Source organism: Centrocercus urophasianus, unplaced genomic scaffold (assembly GCF_019232065.1).
Source record: "Centrocercus urophasianus isolate 14NV4802_14NV808 unplaced genomic scaffold, USGS_Curo_1.0 seq_22, whole genome shotgun sequence".
Taxonomy (NCBI): domain Eukaryota; kingdom Metazoa; phylum Chordata; class Aves; order Galliformes; family Phasianidae; genus Centrocercus; species Centrocercus urophasianus.
In genome coordinates this window covers 16331962-16356325 of record NW_024884778.1, presented here as the reverse complement: position 1 = coordinate 16356325, position 24364 = coordinate 16331962, and the positions used below count along the sequence as shown (strand labels likewise).

Here is a 24364-nt window from a genome sequence, read left to right as displayed (position 1 = left end):
AAGAAGGGATTGGGAATTGGTAAGAACCTAGAAGGGGGACTGAGAAAACAAACCTTAAGGGAACATCACATCATCAGATTAAGCCAGTCTAATGATGCACTGCTGTCTATAAACACACACTGCCAGTATGAACTCCACTCTGACAATGTATTTCCTGCCTCAAATGAGTAATAAATGTAATGTATAAGAGCTATATTTATACATTACCATTAATTTCTCTTTCAACCAGTTGAGTACACTGGCATCATTTACCTTCCAGCTTAATTAATGTACACACATGAGAAGAACAGATGATACTTGCAAATGGAAGCTGAAGAGACAGCAGAACTGTTTGCTTTACTGATAGCATTGCCCTAACCCATGCTGCTCACAAAAACTTGTATTTACTATGAATACTTGTGCAACGTAGAAAAGGAGGAGAATAGTGAAAAAAAACAGAGGCAAAACAGGAGCCAAAGGATTGAGGCAGGATGAAATGGAGTCTGAAGCTATTTCAATACATTAGTTTCTGATATAACCATCAAACCCCACGACAACTATGCTGTCAAAAAATGCACATGAAAAATCATAGTAATTTCCTTTTCTAAATCCTGCTTCTAGAGAGAAATCTACCACTATTTCTCTTCCTACCACTAACTGTAATAGATTTGAATGGCAATTCAAATCTTGTAAACAAAACACTCAGCTGTGCCTATGAACTAATAAAGCCTGAGGTAATTTACAGACCTTTCTTCTTTCCTAAACACTTGCCTTCCCTCCCCATTCTCAAGTCTAAAAAGTAACACATTAAAGGACAAGATTAAGTTAGCTATCCAGTAATAATAATTTAATTATAACATAGACTGGGATCGAGTGTACCCTCAGCAAGTTTAAAGCTAAATGCTTCAGAGGGAAAGAATATCATTCAGAAAACCTCAACAAGCTTGAAAGGTGGGCCCATGCAAATCTCATGAAGCTCAACAAGGCGGAGAGCGAGGCCCTGCACCCACGTCAGAGCAACCTCAAATATCATCCCATGAACTAAAAGCTGATAAGCTCACGATTACATGAATGAAAACGCAGTATCTGAGTTTATCTTGTTACCTATTTCTCTGAACCCAACAATTCCAAACATCTAAAGCACATTACAACCCCAAACATGTTCCTGCTTGGCATGAATTCCTTTAAGCCCTTTCAGGCCTTATGAACAATGTCCGTTCCATCTTGTCTCCACAGGGATATGCACTGGTGATAGGAAGCATGAAGGTTGGGCTAACAGTACCTTACCTCCCAAAGAAATTACAAACAGCTTTCATCAGAATGCTGTATTGCTTCAGCACTGAGTGTCTCATGCAACAACTTTTCTTAAACAAAAACACTCCACATTACCTGGACACAAATTTGCTTAATTCTGAATACGGCCCCGATTCCATTAGGATGCGGAGGTCAGTAACAGCAGCAGACACATTCTTGTTGTCCTAGATCAGAGAAACAACAATGCAATACTTTAGAAGTTTCTCTAGAAAGAAATATAGGGACACATACATAAGATATACCAAAATCTACACAAATACTGCTACAGACAAAGCCTACAAAACTGTATTTTTAAGCTATGTCTCACTTCACGAAATTTTTTTTGCATTTCAACACATCAGCATCATCCAGGCAACAAAGATTTTGGAGTAACATCTGAGCTGCTCTGTGCAGAGAACAGACATCTGTAAAAGAAGATTTCTTTACAAGAACTTCATCTACTCCCTTCTGTGTCACTTAAACTGCAGATTCTTCTCATTTTTCAACACAACTCCTCCATCACATAAACCAGAAATCTCAAGCTTAATCTCTCTTTTGGAAAACATCCTAATGCTGAAATCCTAAAATTCAGAAGTCCTTCTTCTGCTTGCATTCCTTCCATTTTACAACCTATTGTTTTGTCTCAAACTCTTGTCTCATTTTACAATAACACAACACTGAGGGATACATCATAAAACGTTTCCAAATTCAAATACCTCACAAACTAAGAAAACATCAAGAAAAGAAAATCATTCAGTAGAAATGAAACCATGGAAGAATTGAAATCTTTTTTTCTATAAATTCTTGAGCACACCAGAGGAATACATCAGATAACAGTGAATGAAAAATAATACCTTGAAGACCATAGCAAACGTTTCACTTTATTATGGAGACTTTGTACTTATCTTTATTCTCAGTCACTACAGGGAAACAGCAACAGAGGAAACTATTGGGAAAAAGTGGAATCAAATGCAAACATCCCACAGCAATCCTTCTACTGCCATCAGCAGAGATAGAAAAGGCAAACCAAGAGGCTACAAAGTGTAATGGGTTGGGTAAGTAACATCAGGAAAAACCATTTTAAATTGAGAGCAAAAGGTTCAACACATGCATGGAGGAGAAGTTGTAAGCAGTTATAAGGTAATATACTGTTGTCTAAAAAAACCTGCTTTTCCAGGAAGCAGGCTAAGAACATCTGCTAAGATGCCATCAATGTCATCCCAGGGTCACATAAAAGAATTTAAATGAAAACTCCCAAGAAGAAAGCAATTTTTTAAATGATTGCTTTCTCAATGGTTTTAGATCTGTTTAGGCAGATTTTCAAGCTAATTGCACACGTCTGCTACTAACATCTAAAAACAGCAAGAAGAAAAGTAATAAATGAATGCTTTTACATTAAACTTCTTTGTTTGTCCACATTTTGACCTTGGTAAGCACCTACTATGCACAAGAGTAAACAAACAGGAGTTTCTCCACTTGCACTCCAAGCCAGCAAAACACTAATCAGCTTTTCAGTATGTTCTCTCCTAGTCTGATGGTGTATCAAAACTAAAGGATCAGCCAAGATGCAGAATATGTCAAGCAGTGAGCAAACAGTACAGCATCAGCACAGCCAACTTCAGCTATGGAAAGCTAGCCAGAGTGAACTCACATCTACCTGCTTTGTCTTCACACAATTGTATTTTGGAAAACAGCTTTCTATGTGCATGATTGTGATGCAGTAATGTGATGGAAAGCACAGCAATAGTGGCACAGTTACAAAATCCTAGGCTACAGCAAATGACAAGAAGCCCAAATGCAGCAGCCCTAGACACAAAAACAAACCACACATGTACCTCCTGACCTGTGTAGGTAACAGCATAAACAAAAGCCTAGACATACGTACTGTGGCCAAAAAAAAAGTGCTCTCCAATTGTCTGCTTGACTAATTTACAACTTTGCTGAACACAGCCACAACTCAAAGACACGAAAAAGCACAAAATGTTGGTGATACAAATTTGATTAAGTGAAGCTACGTTTACACGTAACATGTACTGTGTTTTAAGCAGTAATCTACAGGTATTGTGTATTTTAATGCTTTGCATGACCCAATCTTATTAAAAGGCTATATTTTTATTAACGGAAGGCTTGGTTTGTTAATACAAACACACTCAGTTTTCTGTGTTTCACATATCTACAAAGTGTAACTCCGTCAGCGCTGGTTTTAGGTGGTAAACAAGCGGCTACTGCCACCTAGTGGTACAATGTATTGGAACCCCACGAATACACTCAACAGTCAGATGTATCATCTGCACTCCATCAACGTCAAATACCACAGAACACAAAGAATTTATCATTCCAAAGGACCACGCGAGTGAGAAACATAATCAAGACCCACGATTGATGCAGGTTATTTCCATGGCTAAAGCTAAATGCAGTTCTACACATCAATGCTACAGCAGTACTACAAGGAGTCGAAGTTCTAGCCATGCTGCAAAATAACTTCATTCAACTCAGCTCTCAAAATTCCATATCATGGAATCACAGACGAGTAACCAAATACTCATTTCCTACAGTCACAGTGGCTTCTCATCGCCACCTCCAAAGTTGAGCTGAAAATCAAGTTTTCCTGAGAAGAAAACTTCCCAATGCCAAAAAAAGTTATTGCGAACTCTTGCCCACTGCTGTCCCCATGATGAAAAGGCAGTTCACACCAATGAAGTGAGTAAGAGTATAACCAAAGTAAAAAAAGAAGCTCTTCTTGCTTTTAACATTTTAGCTTTTCCTCTGTACCCTCAAGAGATGTGGGGCTTGGAACTTTCCATTCTCCAGTTCAAGATACCAGATTATAGGAGAATGTGGTAAGAATTTCATGACTGGATGTAGAACTTGAACTTTAGAATTATTTTGCTTGGATGCACGTGGAACTCAAAAGCTGGGTCCATCTGTCATAGAGAGGCTTACATCAAGGAAGCAGCCATAATGATAAAACACCAGTTAAAAGTTTAAGCATTAACTTTCGTTCATTTGAAGTTTTGCTTGTTTATTTATTTGTTTTTAATATTAACATTAGCTGTTACCTGCACTTCAAGAAGCTGGAATTCCAAACAAAAAGGCAAGGACTGGCAATTTCCTGATAATCTGTGCTTCTGAACTGTTCTATTTGCAGCTGTTGTTAAAATACAAAAATAATAAAAAAAGAAAGTTAGCAAAATACTTATAACTTATTCAACCATTACTGTATTTCTTCCACTAATCATGTTTAAAGTACCAAACAATTCTGTTCATCATAGAAATCACGAAATTAAGTGAAACATGTTAAGAACTGTTAACTTCATAGGAAACTTTTGCTTTTCCACATGAAAAATACAGTACTTGCTCAGAAACTGTTTTCTCAATAAAGGCAGTTATTCTGCAATACAGTAGCATTTTCTTTCTGTTAACATTTGAAGTAGAATTACAACATGCATCTGCAAATGTAATCAACTGAAACGTGTTCAGCACAGCACCAGTAACAGCCACAAAAATGCTTACTTTTTTCTAATGTTTTCTTAGAATGACTTGTGATCTGAATACCAGTGAACTTCATCAAAAAGGAGAGATCTCTCTCTAGACTTTCAAGATCAGCCTTCAGGTCCCATGGAGACGTATGTCCCTTAAGTTCTCCCCGAAATTCCCCTTGGAATAATTTTCTGGAAGTAAAAAAATGGGAATGAGAAAAAAATGTATAATAAATAAACAAACAACAGACTCAAGAGATGAGAGAATGTTTTGTTAAATCAGTACAACTGTATCGTTAAATTAAAGGCGTTTGTGATTTGTTTGAGAGCTTTCAGTCCAAGATCAGCTGTCAGAAATCTAATTTCAGTTAAATTTCTAACCTGTTTGTGTTCACTGCCAGGCAGACAGAGCCTTTATTTTAAGTTTTTATATATAAGCACTTGGAGGAACATACAATAAAAGTGAGCTGTGATGCCTTTAGCAACCTGACATAGCTTACCTAGAGAATATACTGTCAGTATGGAATATCAATTGAAAAATGAAAAGCTCCACTTCTACAGGTGTGACTGCCTATACAAGAACCCAGCTTTCTTTTTTAAGTAACATCTGTGTGCACAACTTTGCACAGCCCACACATGAACTGACATTATTGCTTTTTTCAGACAAAAAAACCTAAACAAAACACACAGATGTCACTAAAAAGAAATTAACTACTTATTATTTGTAATCTTCTATCACAACTGATCCATATCCTAAACAAGATCTGTATCACAACAGCGCTGCAAAAATAAGTGCAAGTCTCAATGCTGTAACACACAGACAAAAGCATAAGTGAAAGAATTTTGATAAATGTCAATAATCTAATACAAGCAGAAGACATACAATGACATCTGTACTTCTTCATCAGAAAAAAAGGTGGATTCCTGTTGGATATCTTCATATTTTTCAGACAACAGCTTAATTTCTTCTTCCAGTAGCTGAATTTCATCTTCATAAACTTGATAAACGCTGCGATCCATTTCTCACACTGCAAGATACTGGGAAAACAAATGTACGTATTAGGTCTCACCTTCCCCCAAAATGGATCAATTTCACAATTAAATTTACCCAAATAATTAATTTTAAAATACAAATATGGCATTAGCCAACATTTCTCCTGCCATAACGTGAAACAATCTAATTGTATCTTATGTCTTTTGAAAATTAAAGAATATTTACCATTTTAAAATCTCCCGAGAAGCTCTGACAAATACAATGATTTACACTGCTGTAATCAATTTGTAGAATTAAGCAACACTGTTTGCTATGGAAGATTAAACTAATATGTGAGCCTTGATACTCTGCAACTAAATTCAGCAGGAATTCTGCCATCAGCCTGAAATCAGAACAAGGCTCCAGGACAAGCAGAACTCCAATCTTCATACAACAGTACTTTAGCATCAACATAATTCCTATTTAAACTCCTATGAAACCCCATTATAAGGATACTGGTCTACAAGTAGATAAAACATGGGAGAAGCAGCAGCTTCTTCCATGCAACAATTGTGAATGTAACAATGCTAACAATTGTACCAGCAAGAATCTGACAAAGAACAAACCACTGTCTTGAAACAATAAAGTAAAAATGAACAACAATAAAGAATACTCTCCAAAGTATGTAAAAACTTGGGGGAAAAAAAAAATGGCTTTGTTGCATTAATTCCTTGACAACAGAATCCATAGAGCCTAAATGTAAATCTTAGATCCCTTGCAAGACATAAATCACTGCATAACTGTATGGGAACTGTTGAGGCACAGCCTGAACCACTGATGGAGCACCTGGGGAAAGGACCTGGTCAGCCTTGGAAGCACAGGTGAAGGGAATTCAGCCGTGAGACAGGAAGGGTTGGAGCCTGGCTGTGCCTCTCTTAGAGCTCATTGAAGGGCTGACTGCCACTGGGGAAGGATGTCTGGTTGGGGATCCTTTCCTTGTGAGCCCAGATTTTCAGAGACGGGCGAGCACTTCTTTCTAACACCTTTCCGTTGCGTTGGTCCCTTTGTCATTACACCTCCTGCATCACCACTCTATTGCACTGATCCTTCCGATTACTACAGTAACCGACGGATACCAAAGCAAAAAGAGGGAAGCAGCGTAGCAGGATTTCTTTGAGAATCTTGAACTGTGATTTCACTTCGGAAACCAGCAGTCAGCGGCAGCATGTGAGCAGTGCTCCAGGAGCGCTGAGGGATGGAGCACAGCTGCTCTTAGCAAACACGGAAGCATTAACGAGCAAAAAGCAGTGGACAGGCACAAGGAACAGTCTCTTTACACGACTAAATCAAAAAGCAAATAAGGTTTTTAATTTAAATACTGGGACTAGAATGCCAGGCTTAGACACAGCCCATGCAAAGGGCTGTGCAACTCAACCCTGATACATTAATTTACCAGGAAAACGAACCTGCTCTGTGCTGGGATGAGAAACAGAAGCGAAAGGAAGTTAAAAAAGTGCGTTTTAGCACGTCTTAAGGTTGGGGTTTCGTCTGCTCGTCGAAAAACTAGAATGCACTGAGGATCGCTACGGCTGTAACCAGAAGAACCTCTGGAAACAAAAACAAAGAACAAAACAGTTGCGACGGGAGAAAGTTTTACCTGAAGTCGTCAGCTGCTTACATCAGCAGCACCGTCAGCTCACGCGGCAGGAACGCGTTCAGCGGGCTGGCAGCACGGAGCGGCGCCTGCAGGCGTTGCCGCCGGGAGCTCAGCCGCCCCTCACAGCCACCGCCACTGCTTCGAAGCGCGCGCCCAGCAGCGCCCCGGGCGCAACCACTGCCGCCAGCACAGCGGGGGGCACCGCTCAGAGCCGCTGCCCTGAGGAACCGGTGAGCAGCTCGAAGGACGCGTCCCAAGGCCCTTATCCGAAGTAGATGTTATTGTTATTCACGCAGCTATTTACGTTTGCGCTTTTATTTTCTCCCTTACATCTCGTGAAAAATTCCCCTACCTTTTTTTTTTTTCCTGGTTGGTTGCGCCCAAAGCTCCCGCCATTCCCCGGCCCGGAGCTGCGTGCTGCTCTCAAACCCGCCCGGCCGCCAACAGGAACCCGGCAGCGGTGAGGGGAGCGCCTGGGTCCGGCGCCGAGCCCGTGTGTCGGGGCAGCGGCGGGAAGCGGGGCGGCGCGTGGTGACGCCGAGGTGCCCTGAGATTCCCTGAGGTGCCGTTCGGAGCCGGCTGCTCGCGGCTGGGGGCGGCGGGGCCGTTCGGAGCGGTGTGCGGAGCGCGCCTCGTGCGTTCCACGCCGTGCTGCTGCGGGCGCCCGAATGCCCGTGGCGTTTCTTTCTTTTTCTTCCCTGCTAGGCAGGGGGGTTGGAACTACATGATCCTTGAGGTCCCTTCCAACCCGGGTGATTCTGTGATTCACGTCTTCTTGTTTAGCGTTTCCTTTAAGAGGCGAGGCTGAGAGCCCTGTAGCTGGTTAGCCTGGAGAAGAGAAGGCTGAGGGGGGATCTTATCAGTACTTACGACCTAGCGCCATCAGCTGGGTCCCTTTATCCCAAGCAAGGCTTCCTTTACTCGCGTTTCTTTTTTCGATAACTGAAGAAGGAGCGATCGCTGGTGGCTGCTGCAGAGTGAGAGGCACGAGCTTGTGCTTTGGCTTTCCCTGTTCTTGCTGCTGTTGCCATTGGGAACTTGCTAAGCCAGAAGGGGATGTGTTGAGTGTCAGAGCGGTGGCACAGCTCGCTCCCACGCCCTGCGTAACCTCTCAGTTGCTCACCTTCAGCTCCTCTGTTTCTTAACATCCTGCCTGGATGCCGACCTGTGCGACCTGCTGTAGGGAACCTGCTTTGGCAGGGGGGTTGGACTCGATGATCTCTGGAGGTCGCTTCCAACCCCTACAATTCTGTGATTCTGTGTGATTAACAGATTTGTAGCTTCTCCTCATATCCCCATAGCATTGTTCTCTAAGATGTTCTTTGTGGAGATCTTTTGATGGAATGGCTTTTTTTTTCATAATTTGGTGTTTGATGTGATTGACTTAACCCCTGACATTTAGGTGCTAGTGATCTGCTGCTATCTTTTTACAGGCAAACAGATTTAACAGCTTGACTCTCTCGATATGGAGAAGAAACAAGTTTCAAAACGGCTGTATGTCGGAGGGCTTGGCCATACAGTTTCTAAGGCTGAACTGCAAGAAAGATTTGGGAAGTTTGGACGTGTTTTGGATGTAGAGATTATTACCAGAAAAGATGAGCAGGGTAACAGTTTTGCATCATCCTTTAAAAGTGAATTGTTTTTCACACGTGAAGTAAGATTTTTGCTCCAGAGGCACTTTATTTTCAGGAAATAACATAATTTTCAGCTTTAAGGGAAAAACTGAAAGTATGTAGAAATTAATTAAATATTTATCATTGAGCAGGGAACCCTACGAAAACTTTCGCTTACATCACTGTCAGCAGTTCTGAGACAGATCTTAGAAAATGTAAGTATGTATATGTGTCTATATATATTATTTTTTTTTTTTTTTAATAAATCATGTTCTTGAACCAAGTTACATTATTCATGATACATCTGATGTTGTCTAGGCAGGACGTGGTAAAGGTGGACCTAGTTTTATTCTGTTATCATATGCATTTCATTTGCTTTAAGCTGCAGTTTTTTTGAAAGATATTTTGCCAGAGTTTTCAGTATGTGGAACTAAGTAGGCTGAAAAAATTGCTTTGCAACTGAAGAGCTGATTTATGAGCTTATTCTTGCTCTTCAAAAGACATAGGAAATGTTTCAACGACTTCCTTCAGAGCCATAAGCCATTAGAAGGGACTTCCCATGAGAGGAAACCCAGAAGGAGAGTTCATGTAAACATTCTTGTGTTCTGACTGTTACACAAATTCCAGAATAGTTGAATTTCAAAGTTATGAAATTACATATAATAGGTAGCAGCAAAATACCAGATGGCAATAACTATACCTGAAGAAGCAGCACTGGTGACTTGGTGTTTTATTTAGGAAGCATTGCTGTTAGGAATAGGAAAGCTCTTTGAGATTAGTTAAAAGATAGTCCAGCCCTTGTTACTTTGATTCTGTAAGTTCCAAGTTGTTTTCCTTGCTCCTTAACTATATTTTTCAAAGAAAACAGGATGTTAATTACCAAAGAGTTTCTCTGACAGCAGCACAGAAGCTTCAGAGTGTGTGTACCTGAATTTTAACATCTGTGTTTGAGCTGATCCATACAGAGCCAAAGAGAATGTTCCAAGTCAGAACCTTCATTTTCAATGTAGACGTTGTTAAGTGTAGGATATTGGACTTTTCATGCACAGAAGGGATCATTGTTAAGTTCAGCGTGTATCTTTTAATGTAGAAAATATTAATTTCCAGTCTTCTTCTTTTAAAGGCGTATCAATTTTAAATAAAACCAAATGGGGAGGGAGGACACTGCAAATTGAATTTGCCAAAGAAAGCTTTTTACACAGGTAAAAATCAATCGACAAATTTTTTACTGATGTTCCCTTTTTCTGTTTAACTTGTAATATTATGGCAGTGCTTTAGGCATCTGCTATGCTCCTAATCTTTCTAATTTTTATTGATGTTGGTGGGCTGGTGACACATATTTGATAGCACAATCTTTTTGCCACTATTATTCCCTTAAAGCTTAGCTATAATCAGAATAATGTTAATTCCTTCTGTGGGAAGGGTTGCTGCCAGTTATGATCTAACACAGAGGCAAATGTTTTTACATATGTTGTGTACTTTTTGATACAGGCTTGCCATGGAGAGAGAGGAAGCAAAGCTGCAGAAAGAAAAGCCACGGAGAAATGATGAAACAGTTCTTCTAGAATCACTGAAAAAGGCTGGTGTTGTAGACTTTCATATGAGAGCAGTACCAGGTACAGAGGTGCCAGACCATAAGGTATGGAGGAGTAGCTGTCTGGAGAATTAAAACAAAGAAATAGAATTGTGCCCAAACTTATTACATTCATATTGCATTCGTTTATGCTGTAGGTAAAGAAACGTGAAATGTGATCATCTAACTTTTTAAAAGTAGTCTGAGGAAATACCTTACAAGTCCTTGACGTTTTTGTAATGAATCTTTTATGCAAGAATTCTTTTCTTTACTTTTTTCGTGCTAATTTTTCTTTTCTTTTAGAATTGGATCGTGGGTAAGTTTGGCAGAGTCCTACCTATCCTTCGCCTTAGGAATCAACAGAAAAATAAAATATCCTTTTTGTTTTGGTTGGGCATAGATACAATTCCCTTCTTTCTTTCATCTTAATGGTAAATATATATTTGCTAAATGGTCTTCATATTGACTACTATGGCAAGTTTGATTTACTAAGTCCTTTAAGTAAATGTAGCAAGTTTTGTGTGTTTTGAACAACTTCCTTAGACTGCAAGGCCTTTGTTTAAAGGCATGCTGTCACAGCATTCCTCGTCCTTGCCCTTAGAATTTAGTCTGTAGAGATTAGAATTCTGCTTGCGTGAAGAATCACATTGCTTTTATTCCTTAATTCACATGAACATTGTGAAGTATGACCCATCAAAATATTGCCACAACCTTAGAAAGCTGGAGGAAGACTTGACACATGTAGTTCCTGTATCCAAGCTTACCTGGCATTTGGAAGAGAAAGAGGACAGCATAAGCAAGAAGCGACAAGGGGAGTTTCCTGTGACTAAGGAGCAACCTAAAAAACTGAGGCAGCTGGGCAGACAGGATGTGAATGGAGTGGAAGTGCTGCCTTCTGGGTGTCAGTCACATTTGAGAAACATAAGCTCATCACAGCTGGATCAAAGATTGAAAACCAAATCCAATGAGAAGTCAGAATTACCTCCAAGCAGTCTTAATAGTAATATATCAGGGCAAAGTTTGCTATTGGATAAAAACAGTGTTTCTAGAGTTGTGTTTCCAAATAAGAGAATGCGTGCTTCTGACAGTGACACTGATTCCGAAGAGGAAATCAGAGCAATGATGATGAAGAAGATGGAAAAAGAGCAAACTAAAAATGCTGAGACTGAAAGTGACCACCTGGAAATTGTTGGAGATAATTTTGAGTTAAAATACAATACTCACTGGTCCTTAGGCAGCCGAGACGGCGTGAAGAAGGTTGTCAAAGGAAACAGTAAAGAGAGAGGCACTATGGACTGGGACAATGGTTATGACTCGGCGGATACCGATGAGATTATTGCTGAGAGTAAAGGTCTGAGTAGCACAAAAAGTGTGGTTTTAGAAAACGCTAAGCAGGAGAAGGTGGAAAATAAACAGATGTTATCTAGTAAGAAATGTGATTTGGTAAATGACTCCTCATTGAAAACTCACAAATTAAGAGAATGTGTTGAAAGCAAAGGGAAAATGAGAAAACCTAGTATTTCTGCCTTGTTGAGTACAGCAGGGAATAGTACAGCAAAAGCAAGTCATAGTGAGAGCTCTTATTCAGAGTCTGAGGAAGAAGAGTCTGAAATGAGTTCCGATTATGAATCCATGATGCAAAACTGTTATCATCTAGACCTTACGTTAGATGACCTAAAAGCGTTGGCTGCTGAGAAATCTGAGACATCAGTGGAAGAATTCAGTAGTACACAGAGTTCTAGTGAGTGCAGCATTAAAGAAGGTGCTAAAGGCAATGTCGTACATAAGCCAAAACATTCTAAAATTTCTCCTGCAGTTAAAAAAAAATGCATCTGTCCTGAAGATATACTTGCTGCCATTTTAGATGGGGAGGAGGATGCTGATGAGGAAAGCTTCAAGGGACGAAATAATTCATGTTTGAAATTCCAGCCCTTCAGAGGAATGGGATCCCTTTGTGATGAGTCAACTAAGGACAGCACTGATTTAAAAAAGAGATCTGTAGAAAGTTTAGGTTTCGAAGCTTCTCTTCCTTTTTGTGGAGAGAAGTCACCTGAAGGGCAATCTGAGAACCATCCGTTTTATTCTCTTGAAGTCAGTACTAAAAAGAAACAAAATATACATTGTGAACAGCACAACGAGTTGTCAGATGCTGCCTCCTTAGCAGGTAAGAATGTTTGCGGGCCACGTTTACAAGGAAAGAACACGAAGACAAATTCTCTGCAAGGTGAGCAGAATTCAGAGTACGGAGATACTGTTCCTTGCACTGATGAAAGTGAAGGTGAGAGCAGTGACATGGGTGGTAATGCTGCCATGTCACAGAGACATGTAAAACGACGACTGAGAAGCCCAAAACTGCTTTCCAAAAAAATGAAAAGAGATGTAAGCAGCACAAGTTCAGAATGTGAAGTTAAGCAATGTGCAAATAGGAAGATGAGGCTGGTGGATGATAAAGAACTTCAAGGTTCTGCTTCAAAGGAATCTGATACAAAAAAGCAATTGCAGGATAACCAGAAGAGGCTGGCAGCTCTGGAAGAGAGACAGAAAGAAAGGCAATTACAGAAGAAACTCATTCAAGGAGCTCTTTCCAATTTGGTAATTGCACTTGTATCTTATCTGAGTAACGGGCAGTAAAGCAAAAGGGGAAAATATACGTATATATAATTTATATATAAAATTCAAGATATTTTGCAAGCTTATGTAATTCTTGATTGTATTTCAGTTTTTGTTTTTGTAGTATGTATAAAATGTTGCATGCCTAATTCCTGGGATATCTCTAGAATGCAAAAGGTGTGCTGGATTCTTCCTTTACTCTCGTAGAAATGTGTCCAAGATACTTCTGTGTGACTGTGCTGAACATTTACTGTTAACCTGCCTATTTTATTATGTAGGATAGCCAGCCAACAAGCAAGCATAAACACATCATATTCAATTCAGATGTGGAAAGTGAAGCTGAAGTGGAAGAAACATTGAAGCAAGATGAGAGTTTGGAAGATGTGCATGGAGTAGTAAGTGTTGCTAGAAGGAACTCTGGTATTCTTTGAGTCAATTCCATATTGATGGGACTGGAGCTTTTACTTTGAAGGCTATTTTTCATAGCTTAGTGAAAGGAAAATTTAAACAATAAATATTTCAGTTAATTTGAGTGATTCTATTCTAGCTAACATGAAGCAAAATTTGAAGAGTATATCATTCATCTGTGAAAGCTGGGGATGCTGGAGAATTTGTAAGGAGATACTGATCTGTATGCAAGGTGTTTTAACTGTGATTTAAAAACAAAAAGAAGACATGATTTTTTTAGCTTACAAGGCATAATTGTTTAGTTTGGAATTTCTCTGCTTTTGGTCACAGGAAGGGAAGGTTTTGGCTTCGCTACTGTGGGAAGGCTTGTTGCTCTTTCCAACACAGTGGACAAAGAATCTTTATTCATGCAGAGTGTTGTTTTATAAAGTGATGTTTGAGTCCAAAGAAATTGTGTTTTGAAGTTGTGGAGTGCTTACCTTTTCTGCAGTTCATATTTATCAACTGACTTAAACTATGTTCTGTGAATGAGACTTGTTCAGAAGGGTTTTAGACATTGATATTTTAATGTTGATCTTCCTTTCTATAATCAGGAAGCTGGAATTTTACAGCTAGCTCATATTGTAAAACCTGAGATAATTTTTATGTGGATTTTCTCAGATATGTTGGGAAGCACATGAAGAAAGTTAATGCTGACTTATTTTCTCAAGCTTTTGAAAATTGCTCCTTTTCTGTGCTTTTCTTTTTTTAATAAAGAAGGAACACGATCCTAAATCTTCTAGAAGGCTCTTTGAAAGCAGTGAAGATGAACAAGATGAAACAGATGACGAGAGATTCAAAATTAAACCACAGTTTGAAGGCAAAGCTGGTGAAAAAGTGAGTGAAGCTATTAATGACTTCACCTTCTCATAAATCACCTTAATGCCACCTCAGAAGTGTGTAATGTGTAGCCTTGTGTGTGTGCACTATGATTTTGACAAAGCTACCATGAGATTGTCTCCTCCAGAGAGAACAACGGCCGTGGAGGAAGTAATGCGTGTTGGGGGGGGGGGGGTGAGGAGAAATCACAGGTGTTGCCATTTTTGAATATGGAGAAATTTCTGAAAAAGGCATCAAGCTGAAGATTGTCAGTGTGTAGTAACAGAGTGTTGGAAATAAGAAGTTGTGATGTGTTGGTGATTTCTTCTCCAGCACTTAATAGAATTTCTTTTTATTTAGCTGCTAAATTTGCAGTCACGGTTTGGCACAGATGAAAGATTTCGCATGGATGCTCGATTCCTTGAAAGTGAGAGTGAAGAAGAGGGTAAGCTTGTTCTTGTTTCCTAGGCAATAATAGTAGTAGGGCTATATAATGGAGCCTTAATTTTGGATGCTTGAAGCAACAGACAAACTATTTTTGCTTCTCTGGTCAGTTCTCAGAAAATAACCTAGCTGTACTTACTGTGTATTGGTCGCTGTGTTTTTTCAAAAACATGTTGCAAACACATTTCAGTAACTAACCAAGGTATTAACTTAGCTGATAAATCAATGTTTGAAGTGATCTTTTTAATGCAGGATGATACCATTTACCCATATTTTTCATAGGATAAGGGATGACTTAACTAATATAAACTTCTTGATTTTTACATTCATTTCAGCTCTTTGTTTTGTAGTCAGCTTGCACTCCATTGATTTAGCAGTCTTAGAAAGAAAGATAACTTTGAAGTAAAATCACAGAACCCCCAAGGCTGGAGAAGACCTCCAAGATCACCCAGTCCAACTGTCCTCCTACCACGGCCATTTCCCTACTAAACCATCTTCCTTATTACAACACCTAATGTTTCTTGAGCACCTCCGAGGGTGGTGACTCAAATCCCTCCGTGTGCAGCCCTCCCAGAGCATTCTCTGGGAGAAGAAATTTTCCCTGACATCCAACCTGGGTCTCCCCTGGAACAACTTGAGGCCATTATGTGTTTATATATTAGAAGGCAGAAAAGCTGAAAAATGCCAAAGACAAACAAACAAAAGTTGCATAATTACTTACTCTGTTCACTTTTTTAAAAACTTGTCTGATTTCCACGTGAAATAGGGGTCCATAATATCTGTAGTCGGACTAGCTGCATAACAAGGAGGAAAGCCTCTAATTAGCTTTATAGCTAGGAAAGCAGCTTGCCTATTTGCATGAGCTCTACTATGGTAGTAGTGTTACACATTAAGAGTTACAGGCTTACTCTGGTCATAATTTGGGAGGGAACATTATTTATTTGTTTATTATTTAGGAGAAACCAATACAATGGAGGCAGATGTGGAAGAAGAAGAGTTTGCTGCAGAGAAAAAGAAAAATCTGCAAATACTGGGAAGTCTATTGAATATTGACCTGGAGCAATCAAAAACAACTAAAATGGCCATAAATGCTAAGAAATTCAAGTACGTACTTAAGGTTCTTCCAGTAAATTTTATATGATTGGATTGTTGGGATTGAGACTTAATATCTTAATTAGTCTTTGCCTGTTCCCTACAGGGGCAAACATAAACAAGCTAGACAAAGAACTGTGAGCTAGGCACTGATTAGATTGTTACTTCCATAGGAGTTAATAAGGTTATTGTTTTCTCTGGACTGCATGTGAGATGTAAGGTAAGTGTCCTTCTTTCAAGGTATTAACATAGAGTTTCCAGTGGAGATTTTTTCTTCATTTGGTTAGGAATTTCTTGCACACAGCCATGAACTGCAATGGTAGAAGTTAACAATATTAAGTGTAGTGATGTGCAGTTAGGAACCTTTTACAGACAGTTGTCATTGGAGTTGCAGCAATTGACTGCTAACTGCTAAATACCATTCCACTGCTGCACAGTCACACTTATTTGTTTGACTACTGTGCAAGTTTTATTTTCTAACAACTAAACACAGGAGGTGTATGGTGACTTCTGAGTCAGCCTTAACCACTGATTGAGCACCTGGGGAAAAGACCCAGTCAGCACTGGGAGTGCAGGTGAGGGGAATTCAGCTGTGAGACAGGAAAAGGTGGAGCCTGGCTGTGTCTCTCTTAGAGCTCATTGAAGGGCTGACTGTCACTGGGGAAGGATGTCTGGTTGGGGATCCTTTCCTTGTGGCATTTTCCTTATGAGCCTAGATCTTCAGAAATGGGTGAGCATTTTTTCTTTCTAACACCTTTCTGTTGTGCAAGTTCCCTTGCCATTGTATGTCTTGTAATACTATTCCATTCTGTTGATCTTCCTGCTTGTTACAGGAGGAAATACCTGTGCAACCCCAGAGATTGTTTTAGGAAACTCTTTTGGGAATTGTTTTTCTCTAATGCTCAGTTAATGATAGTAAGTGAGTATGTGAGTATGGACTCTTTTCAGTGGTGAGTGGAGACAGGACAAGGGGAAATGGCCGGAAACTGCAGCATAGGAAGTTCCACACCAATGTGCAAAGGAACTTCTGTACAGTGAGGTGACGGAGCACTGGAACAGGCTGCCCAGGGAGGTGGTGGAGTCTCCTGCTCTGGAGATGTTCCAGACCTGCCTGGATGCTGACCTGTGCGACCTGCTGTAGGGAACCTGCTTTGGTGGGGGGTTGGACTCGATGATCTCTGGAGGTCCCTTCCAACCCCTACAATTCTGTGATTCTGTGATGTACTCACTTAGAAGCACTCAACCTGTGTTGTAAGCAGCATAGTTTTTTCCACACTAGTATTGTGGTCAATCTAAACTTTTGATTATCATAGTTGAAAGTCTTCATTTTATTTCTTTTCCCTCCCCTCAGATTGATTATTTGTCAACATGAAAAATTTGCTGCTGGTTTATCTATAGATAAATATCTATCCATATACCTATGCCTGCTTATCTTTTAGGAGATGTGCATGTTTAGTAGAACTTTATGATGCACAACTTGAAGTCTGTTTTATGTTCAATACAAAAACTTGACTAAAGCCAATTGTGTGTAATTTTTCTTGATCTTTTCTGAGCTTTTCTGGTGAAGAAGTAAATTTTAAAGTTTTAGGGTAACTTTGAGTTGGATATTTTAATGTCACATGGGTTGTTCTATGTTGTTTTCACTCTATCTTTACAGGGATATTAATGCTCTCCGCTACGATCCCACGAGGCAAGATCATGCAGTTTTTGAGAAGAAACCAAAAGCTATAGAAAAAGAGAGGTATTATTTCAATTTGGTAACTGCTGTGATGTTTCTTTCCCTTGAATACTGGCTTTCAAAAACAGTGACTGATTTGTTTGATACTATGCAGACAGCTCTTTATTTCTTTAAGTTCACCCTGATATTGCTAAGGTAAAGATTATGACCAGTAGAAACTCAAAGTAATATGTTGTCTTTTTAATCTATCTTATCTTTATGTGCTATTTTCTGTCCTCCTTTTTCACCTTCAGGTTTCAAGTTCTGGGCTTTGGGATTTGCAAATCTGTGGACAGAAAGCATTGGCTCCTAACAGGTTTTTTTCAGGAATAGAACATGATCTGAACACTGTTATATTTAAATTAGATATTGTCATGTATTAAAAGGAGATTCAGAGTGCTATTCATTGCAGAGTGGAATTGCTGCTGTCTTTTCATGGATTCAAACCTGAGGCGTTTCCCCAGTGCTTACCTTCAAAGGGTAGCAATTTGTGTGAGGTGAAAACAAATGGATTAGAAACTGAACCTACAGGATGCCCATGATGTCCTGTAGACCCTGGAGTGTCCTATTGCCAGAGTCTGGAATTGCTGAGAAAGAGGAGAAGCACTGTGGTGTTCGTTTATCTTTTTTTTTAATTGACATTCTGATTTCAGTAAGGCTAAAAGGAAGAAGAAGAAAGAAGAGAGTGAGAAGCTGCCTGAAGTGTCTAAAGAAATATACTGTGACATTGCTGTTGATCTGAAGGAGTTGTTTGGATCTTCAAAGAACAAATCAAAAACAGAAGAAATACCCTGGGACAAAGATGAAGCAGAGGAATCAACCCCACGTGACCATCTGGGGCCTGATGTTGAGAGTAACACGGCTCAGGATTCTAGTGATTTCAGATTTTCCTTCTTTGATGACAAGGATCAGTCTGATGTAAAAGAAGGTAACAGTAGAACATACGTAGGAAGAGTGCTGTTTCTCATGAGTTGGTTATTCCAGACACTGTGGAGTTACACTGCGTATTTTAATTTCAGGAACCAGGGAGTTTTCAGAAGATAAAGTCACTAACTGAGCAAAATCATTATGGTCTTCTCTTACTAAGATCTCTGTAGTTTAATTGCAGTTAATCATATTTGCATCCCTGGAATTTTATAAGGGGTGGTGTTGAGGGATAACCTTGTGAGAAGGAACTACTCTGTAGTTATTCTTTGAACAGTAATGAGAAAAATTATTGTCCACTGATTATTTTATTTTTTTTTTAATTAACAGGAACAGAGATACATTAGTCCAATCAGGTTTCATGTAACCCAGCAGGACTTAATAAATTGTTAATTAAGGGATTATTACAAGCAGAAGAAGTCCTTAAGTGTGCCCCTGAGATCCATGAACATTTTAAAATGTGTTTAATTGTAATTTCAGAAAAATTTGAACTCAGTAACACGTGTGTTATCTAGTTAATAAAACAGAAGAAGGCCTAATCTAAGGGAAATCAATATTATATGATAAAGATTAAAAAAATGAAATAAAGTCACTGAGTAGTACTGTGAAGATGACTGAAACATAAACAGGAAAAAATAACACAGCCTTGAGTAGTACTATTAGTTCAGTAACATTCTGAAACAGTAGGGTTTCAGTGTAGCAACAAGAGCTCACTAGAGCAAAGGGGAAAATACCTGACCACAGGCTGCGTCCAGAATTCACAGGCTTCCTAGCAATGAGAATCACTTTAAGCACTATCTTGTGTTATCTGTTTATTGGCTTGTATTGATTAAAAATCCTATGTAGCACTGTGGGGCTGCTGTGCAAGCTACTGTGTTGATACAAAACAGAAAGACAAGTCTGTCCCCATTTCACATACCTTGGTTGCTCCAGTGATTTTTGTTGTTTTGTTCAACCTGACTTCCAAAAGGCCATGTATGACATGTGAAAGCCTTGATGGGAGAACACGAATAGAATGGCTTTTGCAGCACAAATTATAAGTGTGTTGTGGATCATTTAAACTTACTCTCTTCCCTGTGAATCCTCTTTGTCCAAATTAGAACTTACTGAGTTTTCACTGGAATAAAATGTTTGTTTTATAGTCTGTCTACTGCTGGGTTTGGAAATGGCTTTATGTTGCTGGGGGGCTGTATAAGGAAGAACCATCTTCTCTTTTCTGGCTGCACAGATACTGTGCTTATGTACTAAAAGTAGAGGGTACCTCTAACCTCAGAACTTCTGGCTAAGGGGATTAGTAAGTGCTCAGGTGCACGTGTCAGTTATCACATGTAAACTGAGCTGCTAGCAAGTGGCTGTGTATTTTTTAGGCGGGAGCATGTATGTGAAAATAGGAAAGTAATGAGTCCTGTCACACAGAGCCTTTCTAAGACAGTGAAAGAAAGTTTAGATTCCATTTATTACAGGCTGAAAATTTGAATAGGTGAAACTACTCCCAACTCAATAGTAACTGTTTTGTCAGAACAACCTGATCAGAACTGTGGACACTAACAGTGGGCTTCAAAGGAACTTCTGTGTTTTTTTCCTGTGCAGTATTTGATACTAGTGATACGCTTTGAGGATGGCTTTGTAACATGTGAAAAAGCAAGCTATATTCATACTTGCCCTTAGGGTCATAGGAAATATATGAAGGGAGTCTTTGTACTGTTCAAGTCTGTTATTTTCCAATATAACTATTTTGCTCTTGAGTAAAACTCTACTGGCAAGGAAAAGAGTAATCTGATTCTTGTGCTATTATTGCAGAGCCTTATGTATTTGAAGCAATAAAACCTATGAAAGTCAAATGGCAAGAAGATCCACGTTTCCAGGACAGTAGCTCTGAGGATGATGATGAACCAGAGGCAACAGAAAGTGAAAGAGAGAAAGAAATGCAAGTTCTCTTTGTATTTGTTGTCTTCTTGGTAGGAACTGATGCTGGGTGAATTTTAATAGCAGCAAGTATAAGCATGGGTAACTAACAACCTTCACTGTGCATCCTTAACCAAGAAAAGTCTTTTTTAAGAGAAACCACTCCTTACTGCACAGAACATAATATTAAAAAAATGTTGCTATCAGACTTGATTTGAAGTTAAATATTAAAATAGAGTTTCTAGTAGATTGCATGATGTTTAACTGGGTACTGGTTTTGGCCAAGTCAAATAATGTCAAGCGTTCTTCAATATTTCTATCCAGAAGTCTATATTTGGTTACTTTGGAGCACTGTTGTTCTTCAGTACTGCTATTCTCTGAAATACTGCAGCTTTAATATATGCTAATGGAACTTGATACTAAGTTCTATGGTGTTAACACTTTGTGTTTTTCTAGGTTTCTCCCTTTACCACAATCAGGAAGTGCAAGGTTTTTCTTCTTCTCCAAAGATGATGAACGATTAAGAGGTGAAACAGAGTTTATTCACCTTTTCTCTCCCTTCCAGTCTCTTTACTGTAACTGAAGAGGGAAAAAGATTGCCTGGTTAATTAATTAATGGTTTCTAACTTAAATACAGATGAGATGTTAAGACAAAAAAAAAAAATCACAACTTTCAGTCATCTCCTGTGCTGTGGGTTGTGGTAGTGCATCCCAACAGAAACTGCAGCTGTTACCTTGCACTCTTATTTTTAGATCACTGCCTAATTTTTTGCTGATCTTTTAGAGCTTACAAATGGCACTTGGTAAACTAGCTAGATCTTTGGTTCCTTTCAGGCATCTATATGATCTTTTTTTTCCATGCTTCAGTTCTTACTAGGAATATTCAATATGCTTATCAGCCATATACACCCAAATGGTTCTTGGTACTAAGTAATGTGGTGTGTTCTTTCCTGTGAATGTAATGAATCCCATAGTAGAAAAAGAATGGAGTTGGTTCTGATATCTTATAGAAGTGATTATTAGGGCAATTTTAATTAATGTTCATTTTCTGAGAGAAGTTACAGATTGATTTAAAGAAAAGCATACAAAAGTTACTGTGTACCTAATGCAGTTGTTGTATTGTAACCTGGTCTACGTATCTGATTTACAGTACTCTGAGTTCATAGCAGGCATAGGTTTTCTTGGTAGACACAGAATCACAGTGCTGAGCTTAATGTAAGGATTGCTGGTTTGCAGCAATTTGTATTTCAGCATAGTAAGGAAAGCTACAGCTACCCTTCATTTTTCCTACCATGCAAAGCTGCAATGAATGAAACCTGTTTTAGTCAGCTGTGTGGTGGAGTTATGGGTTGTGAGTTGTCTGTGCAGAAGATGATCTGATTTTTAACTCTCACTATTTTGCATGAGACTTAAGAAGTGTTACCATATTCCAATGGCTTTAACCATATTAATTTGTTCTGTGCAGAGGGACCCAAGTTATTTTGTAGATCAGTTAACCTCAATGAAGAAAAAGATAGCTGGGAAGACAGGCGTAGATTATTACTCGAGGTGAGTATTTTAAACAACCTTTTTGAAAAACTATAGCTGAAATCTCAGCATGAGAATGGAATGGGGCTGTTTATTTGCTTAATTTGCAGTAAAGATAAACTTGGGAACTTCAGAAAGTCAAACTTTGTCATATCAGGAAGCTAAATTGTTTTTTTAACCTGTAACTTCATGTTGTTGTATGTAGTTGGGTAAGTTATTGAAAGCCTGTATTGCACAGGGCTGGTTAGTTAACTGCATGGAAAAAAAACAGTTTGAAACAAGTGGGTGAACTGACAACTTCTGATAATGCTGTGTTAAAATTGAAATATTTTCAGGAATGCCGGAAGAAACATAAGGATGCAAGAAGGAAAGTGAAAACAAACAATAAGTCTTGATGTTTTGTGTTTCTTCTTTGAAAGAGATATTTTTCTGCAACTTCTTCAAAATTCTAGTATTTCAAAGATCTAACAGGAAGCAATATTTTAAAAGACTCCTAAATATCATTTCTGAATAGCTACATATTTATTATGTCAATGTAAGAAGTTCTTTTGGTTTTGTTTGTTTGGGATTTTTTCTGCGTGGTTTAAATGTGACTTCCTTCTTTGTGTACTGACCAAGAAGTGGGTCATTTAAAAGAGGAACAGTGGATTCTTTTGCTGTGTTCTTGGGCCCCTGTGCTGCACGGGGTTGATGAAGAGCAGACTGATCCACGTTTACATAACCTATATTCAGCTGAATGTAGTAGAGATCCTATTGGAGGATCCTTTACAAGTTTTTGGAATGTTCTACTTTCAAAGTAAACGTTTACCAGAAGTTTATGAAGATATGTATATAACTGGGAAAACCTATGAAACTAGGTTTGTATTTCTTCACAAAGATAATTTTTCTACTTTTTAATTGTGTACAGACATTAATAAATAATAAGGACAAATGCTGGTGTTGTATGCTTGTGGAATGATATTTTTACATGTGAGGTGTTCGCATCCAATTAGCATATATGCTGCAGAATCATGGCAGCAATAGAATACAGAGTGTTGTGAAGATATTCTCTGTTGTTGGCGAATTGTCTTGGAAGTTAAAACACGTTTCAGCATGTATGTGATCTGCCTGGAGGCAGTCACTCAGTGTACCTTACTGCAGACCATGATGCCCAAATACTTGTTCACACACGGTACAAGTTGTTACATGCATCCCCTTGTCCTTTATCCTTGGTTGAAAGCTGCATGCTGGGCAAAAATTCAAAGTAATAAGAGAAACTTGTTCAGGACTGTGGGCAGATAACTAGTTGCATCCAGTGAGGCTTGTTGGATTTGACTCCAAGTGCAATGCAATTTCTTGTAAGAACTCTGTCACAATGCCTAACCTTCATCTTGCCAGGGTCCACCACTTAAAGCAAGGGTTTGTTTTAACTTCCTTTGGCTCTTCCTGGTCTCAGGAGTACAAAGACTGCTGTTGCCAGGCATTACATTAGGAAACAAGGAGGTTAGCTGGCTGTCTCTGGGTTTAAATGGCAAGTGAGTGATAGAGGAGCTCTTAATGCTGCTGAAATAAGAAATTTCAAAAACAAGTCTATCCTTGAAAGAAGAGTTAGAGGACAGAAGATCAAAAAGCAAATAGTGAAAGTTATGAGAGCTGGAGGAGAAAAACTTTTTTTCTCTAGTGCTGTGTTTTGAAGGGCTCTTTTTGTGTGCTTCTCGATGCTGTGTGAATCTAGTCTAAATTATCTTCTTTCAGTTTTACTTTCTTTCCTTAGAGTCCATTTTCACATTAGAAGTTCTTTCAACCTTCTAAAGGCTTTCGAGGGTAGTCTGTTAGCTGTAAAATTTTTTAAGCACCTTGTTTTGTCATGCTGCTTTGTGAACACAGTTCTTGCATCAAACTCTTTTCTGTAGCACATGATCCCCCTTCTGAGGCTGGGAAGTCCTCTGGCTTGTGGTAGGTGCCACGTTCTGCAGGGTGCTGCCTTATAACTTCTCTACAATGCTGCTTTCTCCTGAGTAAGAATTATTGTGGCACTGCAGTTCTTGTGTAGTGTTCTCATAACTGTGATCCAGAGGTTTTCCATGGTTAACTGCCTGGCACAGTGCATCTTAAAGACATAAAGATGTCTTACTTAAAATCGTAGAGTGGTCTGGGTTGGAAAGGACCTCAAAGATCATCTAGTTTCAACCTCCCTGCCATGTGCAGGGTTGCTGGCCACTAGACCAGGCTGCCCAGAGTCACATCTGGGCTGCAAGCTCATGCTGCTGGCTCAGGTCCATCTTCTTGTCCACCAGGACCCCAAGTCCTTCTCCACAGGGTTGCTCTCAAGG

General features: G+C 39.1%; 2 protein-coding genes across 2 annotated transcripts in view; one reads left to right on the top strand and one right to left on the bottom strand.

The window, feature by feature from the left end:
• The window catches only part of LOC122162666 (centromere protein P), a 116756-nt gene extending 109269 nt beyond the window's left edge, over positions 1-7487 (bottom strand). Inside the window, exons 1-5 of the mRNA XM_042823175.1 lie at positions 7382-7487; positions 5635-5789; positions 4786-4943; positions 4332-4420; positions 1369-1457 (exon numbers count right to left, since the gene is read on the bottom strand). Of these exons, the coding sequence (XP_042679109.1) occupies positions 1369-1457; positions 4332-4420; positions 4786-4943; positions 5635-5771 (473 nt within the window). The 5' untranslated portion in view covers positions 5772-5789; positions 7382-7487. The remainder of the gene's footprint in view (positions 1-1368; positions 1458-4331; positions 4421-4785; positions 4944-5634; positions 5790-7381) is intronic.
• A 373-nt stretch (positions 7488-7860) lies between these two features.
• NOL8 (nucleolar protein 8) lies at positions 7861-22984 on the top strand. Its single transcript, XM_042823415.1, has 17 exons — positions 7861-7943; positions 8815-8985; positions 9147-9209; positions 10118-10196; positions 10486-10633; positions 10871-10939; positions 11243-13159; positions 13456-13572; positions 14342-14461; positions 14804-14888; positions 15844-15991; positions 17637-17720; positions 18350-18624; positions 20421-20547; positions 20982-21052; positions 21991-22073; positions 22388-22984. The coding sequence occupies exons 2-17, from the start codon at positions 8847-8849 to the stop codon at positions 22445-22447; spliced, it is 3585 nt and encodes a 1194-aa protein (XP_042679349.1). The 5' UTR covers positions 7861-7943; positions 8815-8846; the 3' UTR covers positions 22448-22984.
• The last annotated feature ends 1380 nt before the right edge of the window (positions 22985-24364 follow it).